The sequence below is a fragment of the Anser anser genome (genome assembly GCF_964211835.1).
Source record: "Anser anser genome assembly, chromosome: 17".
NCBI classification, from domain to species: Eukaryota; Metazoa; Chordata; class Aves; order Anseriformes; family Anatidae; genus Anser; species Anser anser.
Window position 1 is genome coordinate 449,969 of NC_139738.1, and position 14,534 is coordinate 464,502.

General features: G+C 39.9%; 1 protein-coding gene across 10 annotated transcripts in view; it reads right to left on the reverse strand.

Annotated features, from left to right (window-relative positions):
* The window catches only part of CAMTA1 (calmodulin binding transcription activator 1), a 375,526-nt gene that overhangs the window by 219,102 nt on the left and 141,890 nt on the right, over positions 1-14,534 (reverse strand). For all 10 annotated transcript variants that reach the window (XR_014573304.1, XM_083802699.1, XM_083802700.1 and 7 more), the window contains one exon: positions 9,594-9,729. Coding sequence is in view for 9 of the 10 variants with exons in the window: in XM_083802699.1 (XP_083658825.1) it covers positions 9,594-9,729 (136 nt within the window). In the remaining variant the exon portion in view is untranslated. The remainder of the gene's footprint in view (positions 1-9,593; positions 9,730-14,534) is intronic.

Here is a 14,534-nt window from a genome sequence, read left to right on the forward strand (position 1 = left end):
GGTTGTTCAATTTTCTTGCTTTTTGTACCTGCCACGGATTTGAGTCAAAACTGATTTCCCTACGATACACAAGCCTGCTCATTGCCACGAACAGCTCTGTGCAGAACAAGTATGCGTTCACCCCCTCGGATGGCAAGCCCCCCAGCTCACACGCTCTGTCGTGAGGGCAGATGTGCTGCGGAGCTGCAAACGTCGCTCCTGTCGAGACAGGCCCGCTCCCAAAACCTGCTGCTGTCACAGGCCCAGCCACACCATGCGCTTTCGTAAATTCTCAAACGAGGAGAAGCTTAGAGGCTGAAGAAAAGAAACAAACTGTTCCTGATGCTTGTAACCTCTGACAATAAGATGAATACATTTCTTTAGACCACATCTAGCATATTCAGCAATCAAATTCCCAGTTCTCAACATAGAAGCGTGCAAACTCACATCACCAGCTTCTTCCTTTTTCCCTACAGTATGTGGTGTAGTTGTAGTATCAATTACTCAAACAATTTCAATCCATCCAGACGCTAATGTCATTAGTCCACAGAGATTCTTTTCAAATAATTTACATAGAAACTGCCTTTACATGCTAAATGAAAAATGTTCAGACTTCGGCGAATGGAATTTGAATTACAATCCTACCACATGTGGTTCGGCTTTATTCATGCTATTTATTAAACAAGAAGAAGGGGTGATGCAGTCAATTACAAAGCAATTACCTGAACAGTTATTGCAAACCTGTGCTGTGCAACAATTACCATTCCTTGCACTGAAGAGACAGTTGCCCTTGACTTACTCGAACTTGTCTACATGCCATCTGCCTGTCACCCAAAAAGGGGTCCTGACCTCCACTTATGCTCAACTAAGCCCAAAAGAATCCCTTTCTGTTGCTTCTGGTAGGCTTTGAAAGGCTCTGCACTCAGTGCTATGCTTTCTCTTTCCTTTCTTTCCACAAAATTGCTGCTGAAGGAGAAGACAATACTGGGGGACAAACTCCCTCGACAAGGTAAGTCACTTTCAGAAGCTGAGATGATGCTAAAACTTTGATAGATGTAAACCTTCAAGATGTTTGATGATCGTGAGGTCATCATGACCGTTCTTTCTTTCCATCATGGTGCTTCCCACAGAATATGAGACATTTAACAGACAAGGAAGCTGAAGCTCGCAACAGAAGATAGCTTACCAAATTGCATCATGTATTAACACAACAAAATAATCCCAAATTAAATACACATTTTTTGCCAAATTAATATGTACCCCCACTGTACTGCAGCGTAAGTCCCTGCTTGTCCCACACCCTACTGATAATCACAATCCCCTTTCAGGAATTAAAAGATAACGAAGTCCCAATGTCAGACTGTTTTTCAAATGAGCACCAGAAGCCTCATAGGAGAGTACGTATGGTTTAAGCAGGAGTCCAGGAGACCAAAAGAGATTTGTACTTGAAGTAGCTCCTATTTACGTTCCCTCTTCTATCTCAAGTTAATTATATGTTAGGGTTTAAGCCCATTCAGGATTCCAAGTAACTGTAAAATGAGGCTAACCTGTGTTTCTAAAACCTAGTACAAAACATAAGGATAGTTAAGGCAAATACGTTAAGTCTGCTGTACAAGTACCCACTACTGCTTCAACATTTGCAAACAATGAAGCTACCTCACAATTCATCTTTCACCGAAATTCAGCACACACATGCTCAAACCAAGCATGCAATTCCAAAAGCTCTTGCTTTTTATTTTGCCTCATAACATTTATGCATAAAACTCAGTTGTTGCCACTAACTCTATCCCAGCCAGAACCATGACATGCCACAAACCAAGTTATTTTCAAAAAAGAAAGTTCAATCTGTCACATTATGAAAGTTAGGTTAAAAGCAGATTTAGCAAGATTAAAGATTCCTTATCCCACTCAAATCATACAAAGCCAATGGTGGAAGGAATGAAATACAAAGGGCAAAAGTCCTGAAAATGCAATTTACTCCTTCTATTTCACCCTTTTTTCCTTAATCATATAAAATCAAAACCAAACATGGTTTACAATCTGGTTTGCGTCCAAAACAATGTATGAACTAATTGAGTGTAAGAACTGTTGCTTTGCGTTATCAGTTGTAAATGTAACAATTGTTCTTTCTACCTCGCAGCTCTCTGATTTCTGCTTTTGTTATAATTCAGTCCATTCTCAATATGTCATTGGAAAGACTGTTTGCAGAGGGAATTATAAGAAACAGATTCTTCATCTCTTTGTGAATTTATTTTCATTTCTTTCATTCTGTTCCCTCCATTTAGCAAGTGGCTCCATCTGGAAGCCTCCAAGTAGCCAAATGTACAGGCTAAGTGACTATCCATAAGTGCAACAAGCTTTCACCTGGTAGAAAACATTTACTTATCCTGAAGAAAATGCGATGTAAAAACTGCATTATATTGTCTTGAGATTTAATAATTTTCCCAAAAATATTCATTTATCACTTACAGCAAACCTTTTCTATGAAGCATGCATAAAGAAACAAGAAACAACGTACACACTCCCCAACAGAGAGGCATCTTACCCAGCACAGCCCTTAAGCACATGCTTCCTTTAAGAACGGGGAAAAGCATTTAAGAATGTGCTTACACTTGTCCTTACCTGCAGCTCCTTACCCTCGGCTGCACATCAAGCGCTTTGGAATTTTGACTGAATAGAGATACCGCACACAGACAGAACATAACGATAAACATGGGCTCAAGGTGCTTCAAGAGAGCTGTGATTAAGATGGTTTTGTGGTGTGCTAGAGCAATGAGAAGTAACACCAAGCCTCCGTCTTCCACTTTCTGACAAAGGCAGCACCCCCCTGCAGAGCACGCAGGGACAGCATCCCCAGGGCTTCAGGAGGAAGAGCGCTTCTCCTCCCATGCGCCGCATGCACAGTTAATTCTTTTGGACCAAAAGCACGTGCAGAACAGCTGTCTTAATCTGCTGGCATTTCGTGCTACCCATTATCTATTTTCTCCTCACACTACCCTGCCCAGAAGTAATAACTCTGCCGACCTGCTTTGTGATCAGTGCGTTTGGGATATTTAAATTCTTAAAGTTCTCACCCAAAGACAAATTTTCTTAGAACATTAAACAGCAATACAGCAGGGGCTTGGCATGGGTTAGTCCATGCAGCAGGTAAAGCCAAATGTTTAAAAACATGTCTCTGAACATCAGCAAACAATTCCTGCACGCGCCTTCCCGCCAGGACACCAACGAGGGCCCGGAGGCTCGCCCCCTCGCTGGGGTGGCTCCGAGCGCTGCCCCCCGGCCACGCAGACCTGGACCTGGCCTCTCCCCACGCACGGTCAGAGCAACGCAGGCGCCGCTGAGCTGCAGCCCGCGGGACCACCGGCAGACTCAGCAGCGCGACGGTAGGTACTGACAAGCTTTCCAGAGATGGAGACCTTCCTACTGTGCAGCTGTGCCTAATGGCATGCACTCCTGTACAAAATGTGTGAAAAAGACAGCAAAGCATTCTGCAAGGTTTAGACTAATTAAACATCATTTCTACACAGCAAGGAAGACTCTATACATCTTTGTCGTCAGCACATCCCCACAACAATCTGCCCAAATAATAATAATAATAAAAAAAAACAAGAATAGTCACATACAACTCTTTTGGGTTTCTTTCCCAGAGGAGTCTTAAAAGACTTAATAACCATCACAGGTTCTATGTGAGACGACAACAATAAATCCTGTCAATAGTCCCACTCAAAAAAATACATAGACACAAGCCGATCACCCTCATCTCAGCAGAATCTTCAGTCCCGAAACAGCGAGATATTGAGAAAGCTTTTATTGATTAAAGTTATAAACCATAAAATAAGCTAAAGCAATTAAAAGATTAGGTATGTTACAGGTTTGTTGCAGAATAAAAGCTGTTCAACACATATAGGGTGCTAGAAGATGCCAAAACCCACAAACATTTGCTGTGAATTTACGTTACTTTAAGTGCATACATTAGGATCCCAATACAGAAAACAAATTATTGATATGTACGTTCCCTTCAGAAGAGGTTCTCAGGTGACTCATTCTGATTTAATGATAATACATATTCCCCTTCAGAAACTGTAAACCAACTCCTTGATTTCCCCAGCACTACCCAGATGCATGAATCATTAAGATGCCAGAATGACCTTAACGGTAGTTTATGCACAAACAAGAGATTATGGAGCAAATGTTAGTTAACCAGAACGGGGAGCTGATGTCTGATGATGCTAAAGCTATTAGGTGAGGAAGGTTGCAGGCAGTCCCAACATGCCTAGCAAGGGAGACCAGAAGTTCTGCTGACCCATCCGTCCCCTGGAGCCCTTCAGCATGAGGGAAGGTGGAGGAGACAGCAGAGCACACATGGCAGATCAGGACAGGGCACCAGTTGTGTCTGGCATGTGGGGAAGAGCAACAGCAGCACCCCTACTGCAGTTTGATTTACCAGGTTGTAGTCCAGCACAAAGCACTCGCCTTGCACTACACGTGTCTTGGTCAACCCCAAAGCAAGCACACCTGCACTGATGTTGTCTCTGCTCAGAGGCCCCTTACATGGGGAGAAAGTGTTTTCCTAGCAGAAGTTCTGAGAGTCGAGTTGAGCCATGAATTATGTTAACAAGTTGGAAATCAGAGACGCAAGACCCAAACCGTAGCTGGGGAAATATTCTTATGCTCTGTGCCCTCTAATGAATTATGGGAGATTAACGAAGATTCTGCTTAGAATCATCCGGCAGATGATTTTAAATACTTAAAGTCATCTAAGAAAAAAAAATCTTAATAGCAATGATAAAGAATAGATTTGTCTAAAAACTGTCACTATTCCCAAGCAGTTTTTCTCTTTTGATTTCGGGGCTGTGCTTGTTTGTGTTAATGTATGCACATATCTGTGTAATATTTTCAGAAAGCCTTTCACATTAAACTCTAATTTCTTCTCCAAAGCCATTCTGCAGTATTTTTCTGGAATGCATTAAGCAGCCTGACTGAACAATGTAATCCTAATTAGTTTGCAAACTACACAGCTCACCTCTGAGGGTGAGTAAAGCCCATGTAAATTGAAGTGAATTGGATCAGACTGTCCTAGGAATAGTTTTCAAGATTAGTGCTGCTTGAACGTGTGATCTCAGAAGTTGCTTTCACCCTCCAGTAATAACTTACAAGTAAATTTCACTGACAATAACAAGGAATTGAAAGATATAAAAACATTTTGTGGTTTAATGTTCAATTATGGGTTATTTTACATAATACAGAAAAGCCCATTTGGTCATTTACTAAAAGAAAAAGTCATCTTAACATGCATTCTCAGCTCAGAAGCTGTAAATTATGCTATCATCACCAAGGTTATACAGCCTGTGTAATATCGAGTTTAGGTACATTGCATTTTGAGACCCAAATGCTAAAGAAACCTTTTGTAAAGTTTTGACGGTTATGTTCCAGGGTTTATGTAGTAATTGAATAATCTAAAATTTCCATTCATGTCCTTGTGGACTAATCTGTAATAGTGTTAAGGGACTGTTATGATAATAATTAAATACAAGTCCTGCATGCGAAATTGATATTCTGCATCTCCATCTCCACAAGGGAGTTTCTCTCTTAATAAGATTTAAATCAAGTTATACCTTTTTTTTTTTTTTTAAGGAATTCACAAAGATTATCATATTGTACTGAGATAACATACATCTATATATGAGAGAAAATGGTATTTCAAATATATGAGTTTAGCACATTCATCTTGCTCTCTGATCTCTCCAGTCTTAAATTAGTGGTGTCAGACTAAATCAAAACCGATGAACCAGTCTCACTGATGAGCTGGGACTGCTGCAGGTGGCCCTCATTGTTCAGCTGATAGCACTGTTCCCTCTGCCACACGAGTATGGAAACGAGAGGATGTGCACTTACGAATGCTGCTGCTGCTACAACCATTGATTTTTTTGTAGAGCACTGGATTCATAACAGTTGTTTGGCAAAATTGCATCACAGATAACACTGTTCATGCTCAGACAGCAACTCAGCTGGTGAGTGGTTTGCCTGAAGTCTAAGAAAACCATTTTCTCTAACATCTCTTTAGGCACTGGGATTTGGAAAGAATAAAATTATCTTCAATATAGCATAAAGATCAAGAGCACCCATGCCATCCGTTCAAAACACAGAGGACAAGACGGAATTTACTACAAAAATACAACCTCATTTTAATTTTAGCAGCAGTTTACAACGAATTCATGTGAATGTGCCATTTATAGACAACCGGAAAGATTCATGCATAAGAAAAGGCAAATTCACTAGCTGAAGCAACCATTTGTAAATTCATAGCAGTACCAGTCTGGAATTATGTTACAGCTATTTCAACACACTCCTTACTATTATTTATTAGTTAAAATTTTTAATTATGTGAATTGATTAGGAACATATCACCAGGGATCCTAATTAATTAGAATTTTAAAAAGGATCATGGACTGGAGATTTTTAATAGATTCCATAAAGAATTGCACAAAGATGTATATTAAGGGAAAGGCCAAATTAACTTCTTTCTGGTTTTATCAAGCGTTTTCTAAGAGGACTGTGCACCAGATTAACCAAGTAATGTCCAAAACAGTTATTCATAGTGATGCTAAGCAAGGCAATAGCTTAAGCATTTCAAGCAGTTATCACTTAATGTCTGCTTGATAAGTTTATTCCTCTTTCTAGATTTTCAAGATTTTCTTTACCTTTATCGTCCATGCACACCAAATCCTTTTATATGGTACTGATAAACACCAAGGTCCCCAAGTATCTGGTGAAAACTTGTTTAAAAATACTCTTTTTTTCTTCCTCTTATCCAGAACTTGGAAAGATGTATAAGCCATTATATTCATCAAACTCGGGAAGTAATTAATTATAAAATCTACTAATACAAATGGTGTTTCAGAATTGGCTGGTCAGTAGTTTTATGGGCCAACATGTTTCTCCTTCTTACCTACTAGATGCAACTCTCAAAACTTGATTTGGATACTATCCGTGTTCTTGGCTGTCATCTTTGTATTTTTCCATCAGTATGACTATGATGCCTATTTATCTCCTGGCTGCAAGAATAGCAGAAATGATCTGGCAGTGCCACAAGGCAGACAGTTGTTTCATGCCCTGTTAAACCCTAATATGGTTAACAACAATATCATTCCAACTTTAAAAAGAGCCTTTTTTATTATTTTAAATCTGTTGTCTATGTGTCAAAGTAAAGAACATCACTTCCAATTAGGATGGCATCAGAAACAAAAACATAACTCTACCAATGAAGCAGCATTGTAGAGTGTCCTGATGTACTAATTAAGATGGTTAAAAATACGTAATTCTTTCCAAGCAACACTTAGAGGTCAAGAAAATTACCTTTTTCTACATGGTTCACAACTCAGATCTGTAGTAATTATTTAGATGCAATGCTGTCAGCAGAATGAGATAGCAGGTAGCAAAAAAACATTAGAGCAGGTTGGTAAGAAAATGACCCATGATGCAGTGAGGTGGAGCGAGCCTGAGCTCATCCTACAGGAAAATTCCTACAGCGTTTAGAAAAGATAGGAACACAGTAAACTGTGTTAGACCCAAACTGTTTTTTTATTACCGTGTCCATTTTTGTCTGGCTTTACCTAGAATTAAGTCAAGAAAGCTGAAAGACAAGTGAAGGGGGACATACTCAAAGTACAAGAGAGATTTCTACAATGGATACAACTCTTCTAGCTTCAAATGTATGCTTGAGTTAAATTCCTCATCTTGACCTGAATCTCTATTTGGTTGTTCATGTGAGTTTACATTTTCTCCTGTCTTTCCTTACATAAATCACTACTACTTGAATCATTGCTTCCTTTGGAGGACCTGATACCCTGAGGGAAAAAATGTTAATTTCTTTTCAACATTTAGATTATCAGTCTTGATTTTGATACTCCCCTTAGTGCTACTTAATACACAGATTTATGTAGAAATTTTGTTCCACCAGTTTTGGGCCCCAATAAAAATTCCATTAATCATTCACAGGATAGACTCAGGAACCAGATTCATGCACGGTCATTGTGTTACCTGCTGGGAGACCTGTGAATTCTCCATCCCTTGATATATTCAATTTAAGGTTTGTTACTTTCTAGAAGATAGACTTCAATAAAATAGAAATTATTGGATTCAGTGAAAGACTATTTGAGTTAAATGTGACAGGCACAGACTTTTAAAAAGTCAGGCACTAACGGTTGATCACTCCATCTTTGAAAAAAAGTCAGGAAGTATTTATTTAATAATGTGTATGTATTGTGCTCAATGGACACTGTCCTATAGCTAAATTTTGCAGCACAAGTTTTGGTATTCTGCATTGTTAAAGTTCATGGAAGTTAATTAAATCCAGCTCTGCAAACCCTAAACAAAAACAAAGCACGATTTCTATTATGCTGACTTTTTTGGGGGCTTGTCATAATAAAACATTGTTATTGGATGTAAAAATTATGGAACAAAGTTATGTCTCCCTCGTGTAATATAATGAAATCCATTTAATACTATTTTAAAACCAAAAACCTCATTAAAACAGACAGAATGTAAGGATGACAAATTACCTAGCAGGAAGCGTGAGCATGAAACGTATTCCATGCACTCGACTGTTCAGAATACCACACACTTAATTCAGTAACGCAGCACAGATGTCAAAAAACAGCACAAATCCTGAAGCCACTTTGGGAAGTGTAGGGTACTAAACACCCAGACACAAGAAAGATTAATTCTTTGTGAACTGATGTGAAGATGGGCCTGCAGGGGTGACATCTGAGAGCTTTGCCTACCCATAGCTCAAGCCGAAAGCTAGCGAAACTTCCATCATGGTAGAAGTAGGTGTGAGGAACAGACATCGGAAAAAAGGGCCATGGGGGGTGTTTGCTTCTGCAGAGGCTGCATTTGACAGCCACGGAAAGTAGGAGCAGCAGGCCATATGTCCCACACGTGTCTTACAGGCCATACGTCTCACAAACAAATTTGGAAGAAGCCAGTCTTCTTCCGAAGGTGTCTGAGGTTTCATATTTTTCGGATCTAAGTGTAATCAAGGCCAATATTTGTGTATTCACCCAGAACTCAACACTAGGTAAGGCTGACTGATACAAGCAACACTCCTGTTACGGTTGGTGACGGTGCAGGTGTAGCATTATCAGACACAGCTTGAGAGAACAGGTCAAACTTTGCCAGTCCTTGAACAATACCAATTACTCTAAAAGCTACAAATTATTCTGTATTATGCCTATATAACTGGGTGCAGCCTCAGATCCACAGCAATGCTCACGTTCTATTAACTACAAAAATCAATATAGCTTATACAAATATATATCCTTTCAACTTCACTATTCATTTTCTGAAATCAGATTATTTCTCAATAACACAGATAAATTCTACTATTAAATGTTTTAACACCCTTCTAGGATTTTGACCCAAAACTCAGTATAAATGTAGGGAATACAGTCCTACTGTCTTGAGAACTAAGCTGGTGGAAGCTTTGCAGTTGAACTTCAACCATCAGAGAATGCAATTCCCTTTGAATAGACAACTTCATGTTAAAAGTATTTGGGGAGCCATTGCTTTTAAGCCCACCTATCATTCAAAAAAGAGCCCCTCCGTTTTCCTACCTCCACTCCTTGGACTTTCAGTTTCATGTGATCCTCTCTGGTGGTTTTCCCATCTTTCCTTTTTTTCCAGCAATATCCATCTTTCCTGTATTTCACCTTCTTCCTATTATATAGGATCATAGAACCATTCTGTGGTCTGAAAATAAGAAACAATTAGGAATTAGATAAAGAAAAAAAACACTTCTAAGAGAATTTATGAAGCAACACACTGCAGACCAGCGAAAGTCTCTACAGAAAAGCATTACTCCGTATTTACCATAAAAAAAATCCACCTTTTGTTGCTGTAAACTGGATTAACTATGTTTTACAATCTGCAAAATTTTACTTGAGAACGTTGTACCTAATGAAGTGTGCCAATGATCGATATATATATATATAAAAAAAAAAAAGGAAAAAATAAAGTACAATAGTCTGTGTCTTCACAAGATATATTATGCTTGGGCTCAACTACACACTGAAAATTAGAAGGAAAGAATGGCTAAGGAAAAAAAGGACTTTTTTTGTTTGGACAATCTCCCTTTTTAATCCATCAGTAGGATTAGATAACAAACGCCTCATATGCAGCACCAGAATATGGATGTTGGCTTAATAATGCAACAAATAAAGAGGTAAAGAGAAAAACATTAACTTATACATTGGTTTCACTGTTCATACTCAGATCAATGTTAGACATGGAATAACTTTCTCCTTTTTCAGTATCATCTTGACTTCAAAGATGTATGAAAATATTTTCCTCTTAGAAAGTGCATTGATGCTTTAGAATATCAGTAAAGAAACATTGACATTTGTCCAATATACAGGAGTTAGCATCTTTTTGGTGTACTACTATATTTCACAGAAATGTTTTGCCATATGCTAAGCCAATACACAAAAGGGGCATTTCTGCTGTAATATTAAAAAAAAAAAATCACTAAAAGGACACCATGCGTCACATGCAGACAGCAGTACTGTAGATGCTGCAAAAATTTACAGTGGTACATTAGTCACAGTAATTTGGCTTTAGAACACCAAGAACAGAAAGAAAAACAACAACATTAGAAGCAGAAACAATAAACAACTTTCATAGAAAAGATTTGGCTGGAGACATTTGATAAAGTAAAACTCCTGAGCCTACAGAAACAAAACAAGTTAACAGAGAGAAGCCTTCCCAGAAAAAGAGAGGAAACCCCCAAACAGTACACACTTTGCACTTCTTGTGCATGTCAACTTTTTGAACTTTATCAGCAAGGTGTTTTCAGACAGAGCAAAGTGTTCTCTGGAATTGTTAAAAGCTGCTGAATATTTTTAAGGCCAGCTGTGAGTTTCAGTCTAGCTTCCAGCCAACACAACTAAGCTCTTTAAATAAATAAGCCAAATCAAGTAGTGTCTGTTCATTAATTATTGGCTTGTGATTTCAAAGGCATGCCAAAGGTGTAAAAAATAGTGCCTGGACCAGCTGGAAAGGTATCTTTTTTCCCTTCCCACTTCTGTTTCAAACACTCCAGGCGCTCTGGTATAAGCACCAGTCTTCCGCAGGTACTCTCCCTCCATTTTTCTCTCTCAAAGGCTACTAACAAAATACTCCATTTGAAGACAACTGCCTTCACCAATGTTTATCACACAACAATAGGGCAGTAACACTGATATAAATGCTGTTAATTATAGAGTAACTCACACCAATGTTCTATTAAGTGCATAAAGCCAACTTACTACTGAGGAAATTACAGTTTTCTACCACCATAGGCAAGATGAAATTACCTAGGATCAACCAATACCCCTCCTTTGTCAAAACAAATACCACCGGCAATCACGGGAACTGCCATAAAAGCCATGCCTGTCCCCAGTCTCTGCATGTCAGTCCCTGTCCTCGCACAGGCGTAAAAGCATGCCCTGCCTCTTTTACTCCCAGTGTTTTCCCTCCAGAGTGCGCTTGCACAGTACGCCAAAATACAAATGTAACAAATGTGTACAAGAAATAGCATAAAGTCTCTTTTAGTATGAAAACAGACTTTCTACTTCCACATACTGTACAGAGCCCCATTCATATACATTTATATATTTATTTCCTTCTTTGGAAGTGGAAGGAGAGACATTTTTATTAAAAATTTACATCATGAATATTAGCAAGAGGCTTTGGTGAAGTATGGGAAGAAGTCTTTCCCGAGGAATGCTTCTATCTTATTATCGCAGCAGAACTGTGCTAAGTTCATAATGCGGTAATGACAGTGTTTTACTTTATTGCATCATTACCGCTGTGCCACAGAAGGGCTCCAGGACGTGTCTGGTCCCTCACTTGCATTCCTATTAGTTCACACATGAGAGAGGCACCAAATTAAGATGGGATGTAATCAGAAACCGGACAAACACCAGAAATCCAGCTCACAAAAAAAAGCTGCTTGTGATCATGTAGAAATCTTCATTCATACTATGCAAATAAAAATACAGTATTTCATTTCAAATACAACCTGTATAATAACAGTCTGTGTGTTCAGCTAGCCAGACAACCACGGTTAGCAGTGGAAAGTGGAGGTTTTTGTATCAGTTGATTTGCAAAATAAAGCAATGCACGAAGCAGTCAAAATCAACCCAAACCATCCACTTCAATGAAGCACCTCAGAGAAGCAGCCTGTGAAACAGGCAGAACTTACAAAATAAATAAATACACAAAATCAAAAAGCACTTCAGATTCCACACCTTCCGGCATGGCTACATTCACAGACAAGTGAGATGTGACATCACCACAGAAATAGTAGATTTTTTCCACACACATGCAAATGTTTCTATCTGTGACCAAAAACCCAAGCGCTATCCAGGACCAGCAACATCGGCACCTCCCCGCCCCTTCCAGAGTTGTCTCTCTCTGGGGAGATCAGATGCTGCAATTAATGCCATCATCTGGTATCTCATCTTCTTTTCACCTGAGGTCTTGGACCATTTGTCAAGTCTTCCAGCCTCCCAGCCCTGCTTCTAGGCCTGCAATACTCTCTCCAGGAACTTGCCCTGGGTCTCAGGCAGGCGAAATGGCGTGAGCCGGTGTTTGCACTCCCTTCTCAGACACAGCACGCTGAGGGCTGACAGGGATTCGGGTCTGTGTGGAGCCTAAGCCTCCCACGCAGTGGCAGCACTGCCAGGAGACCTACACACTCACGCTCTGGTTGCTGCATCTGTCGCAGTTCCTTCATGTTCCTCCCCTGCCCTACGCCTCACGTGTAACCGACCAGATGAAAACCAGCACCTTTCCCACTCCTCCTCCTAGCCACTTTGAGCAGAGCAGCACTAAGGACTTCTTGAGGCTGCTGTTGTTCTCCTCTCCTCTGCATCACCCTGAAAATAAACACCTCGGTGTTACTGAAACTCCAGAGTTTATGTGACACAGTGGTGTAGATAGTGTGGGATTAATTCAGTAGAGATATTACATATCTTGTTGCTGTGTTTATTCTAAAAAATTCCAGTCATTTCACATGTCGGCTCAAACTCTCCAAAACATCGAAGATTTCCATTTGTCATAGTGTCAGAAACATGCCATGGCTTACAAGTTACCTGCATTCTTAGGGTAAGTAATGAAAATACCAGCATTGTGGCAGGCCTAATCAGCACTTGGGTGCACGAACTTACCTCCTCTCCAGTCGCGGCACTCATAGCACAGGCATTTTCAGAAAGTGTACACTAGAAAGAGTCTGGCACTGAAGGCATGCTATAGCAGCACCACCAGCTGCTTGTACACTGCTAACAACGAGTGCTCAGGTGATTTCAGAGGAGCTTCGTGTCTTCCAGCCCCTGCATGTGCGGCCTTCCCCAGGAAGGTGCGGGCGCTGCACGGGGCCGTGCCCGTGGCCTCCTCAGCCCCACGCAGCTCCAGCGGCCTGGCCGTGGAGGTAACATGCTCCTCCATTCGGCCGCTATGCAACTTTCTCAGATTATATGCAGCGCTATCATCATTAAGGCTTTGATTTCTCCTTTGAGCATGCTGATTTGATATGCTGGACTAATGACACGGTAAATCATTATTGTGTTGATTTTTTTTCTAGCTGCTTTGCAAGGTTGCAAAGACGACATCAAGGATATTGATTAAGTATGACAAGTTCTACATGCCCGCTTGGAGGACTTGAAAAATTTTAATGTGCGAGTAAAATGCTCCTAATTTTGTGTTCAGTGCCACAACAGAGCGAGTAGCTGAACAGACCATAAAGCTGAGCTATGCAACCTTGCTGTGATTTTGCAAGGCTGAAATAAGTTTTTTGTTGTTTTATTTCTGTGATAAAAAAGAAAGCAGTAAGAGGTCACTGGAAAACAGTTAACAAGATTTATATGAAATAAAATAAAACACGGTGAAACAAAATCTCTTTAAAATCTCTGGAGCAGTTGTCGATTCTGATAGCAGTGTATCAAGTTGGTTTAATGCTCATAGAAAACAGCTGGTTTTTAAAGATATCTTCATAAAATGAGAGGCAATTTTAACCTGATATACATTGCTACTATATTTCTCTTGCTGTAAGAAAAAAATAGAGAGGGAAGATCTCCTGTGCTTATCTCTCTTGCACAAACACAGCCAAGAGCAATAAATTGACGGTTGCAGCAGGACTCGATCGAGATCTGATAGCTATTTCTAGGACACACAACGAGTATGGCTTGAAAGCCAGATCTCCTCTGAAGGTTTTGCTGGCACACGTAACTTCAGAGATTTCATTCACACCTTTCCATAAGAGGGGGAAGAAGCTGTAAACCTGAGCGCCAACTATCCTGGGACTGTAATTCCTTACCAGTCTACTCCAATTGTGTTTTAAGAAGCCTGCAACTAAAGTAAGGTAGAGTTGTCTGCATGGCATCAGTTACAAAAAGCAATTGTTTTCCTTCGTATTAAACTCCACCTGGAACCACAGCAATAATATGAAGTACTGACACATTAACAGCAATTTACTTTATTTGATTAGCTACTAGTTTGCAGCTACAGAGTGCTCTTTT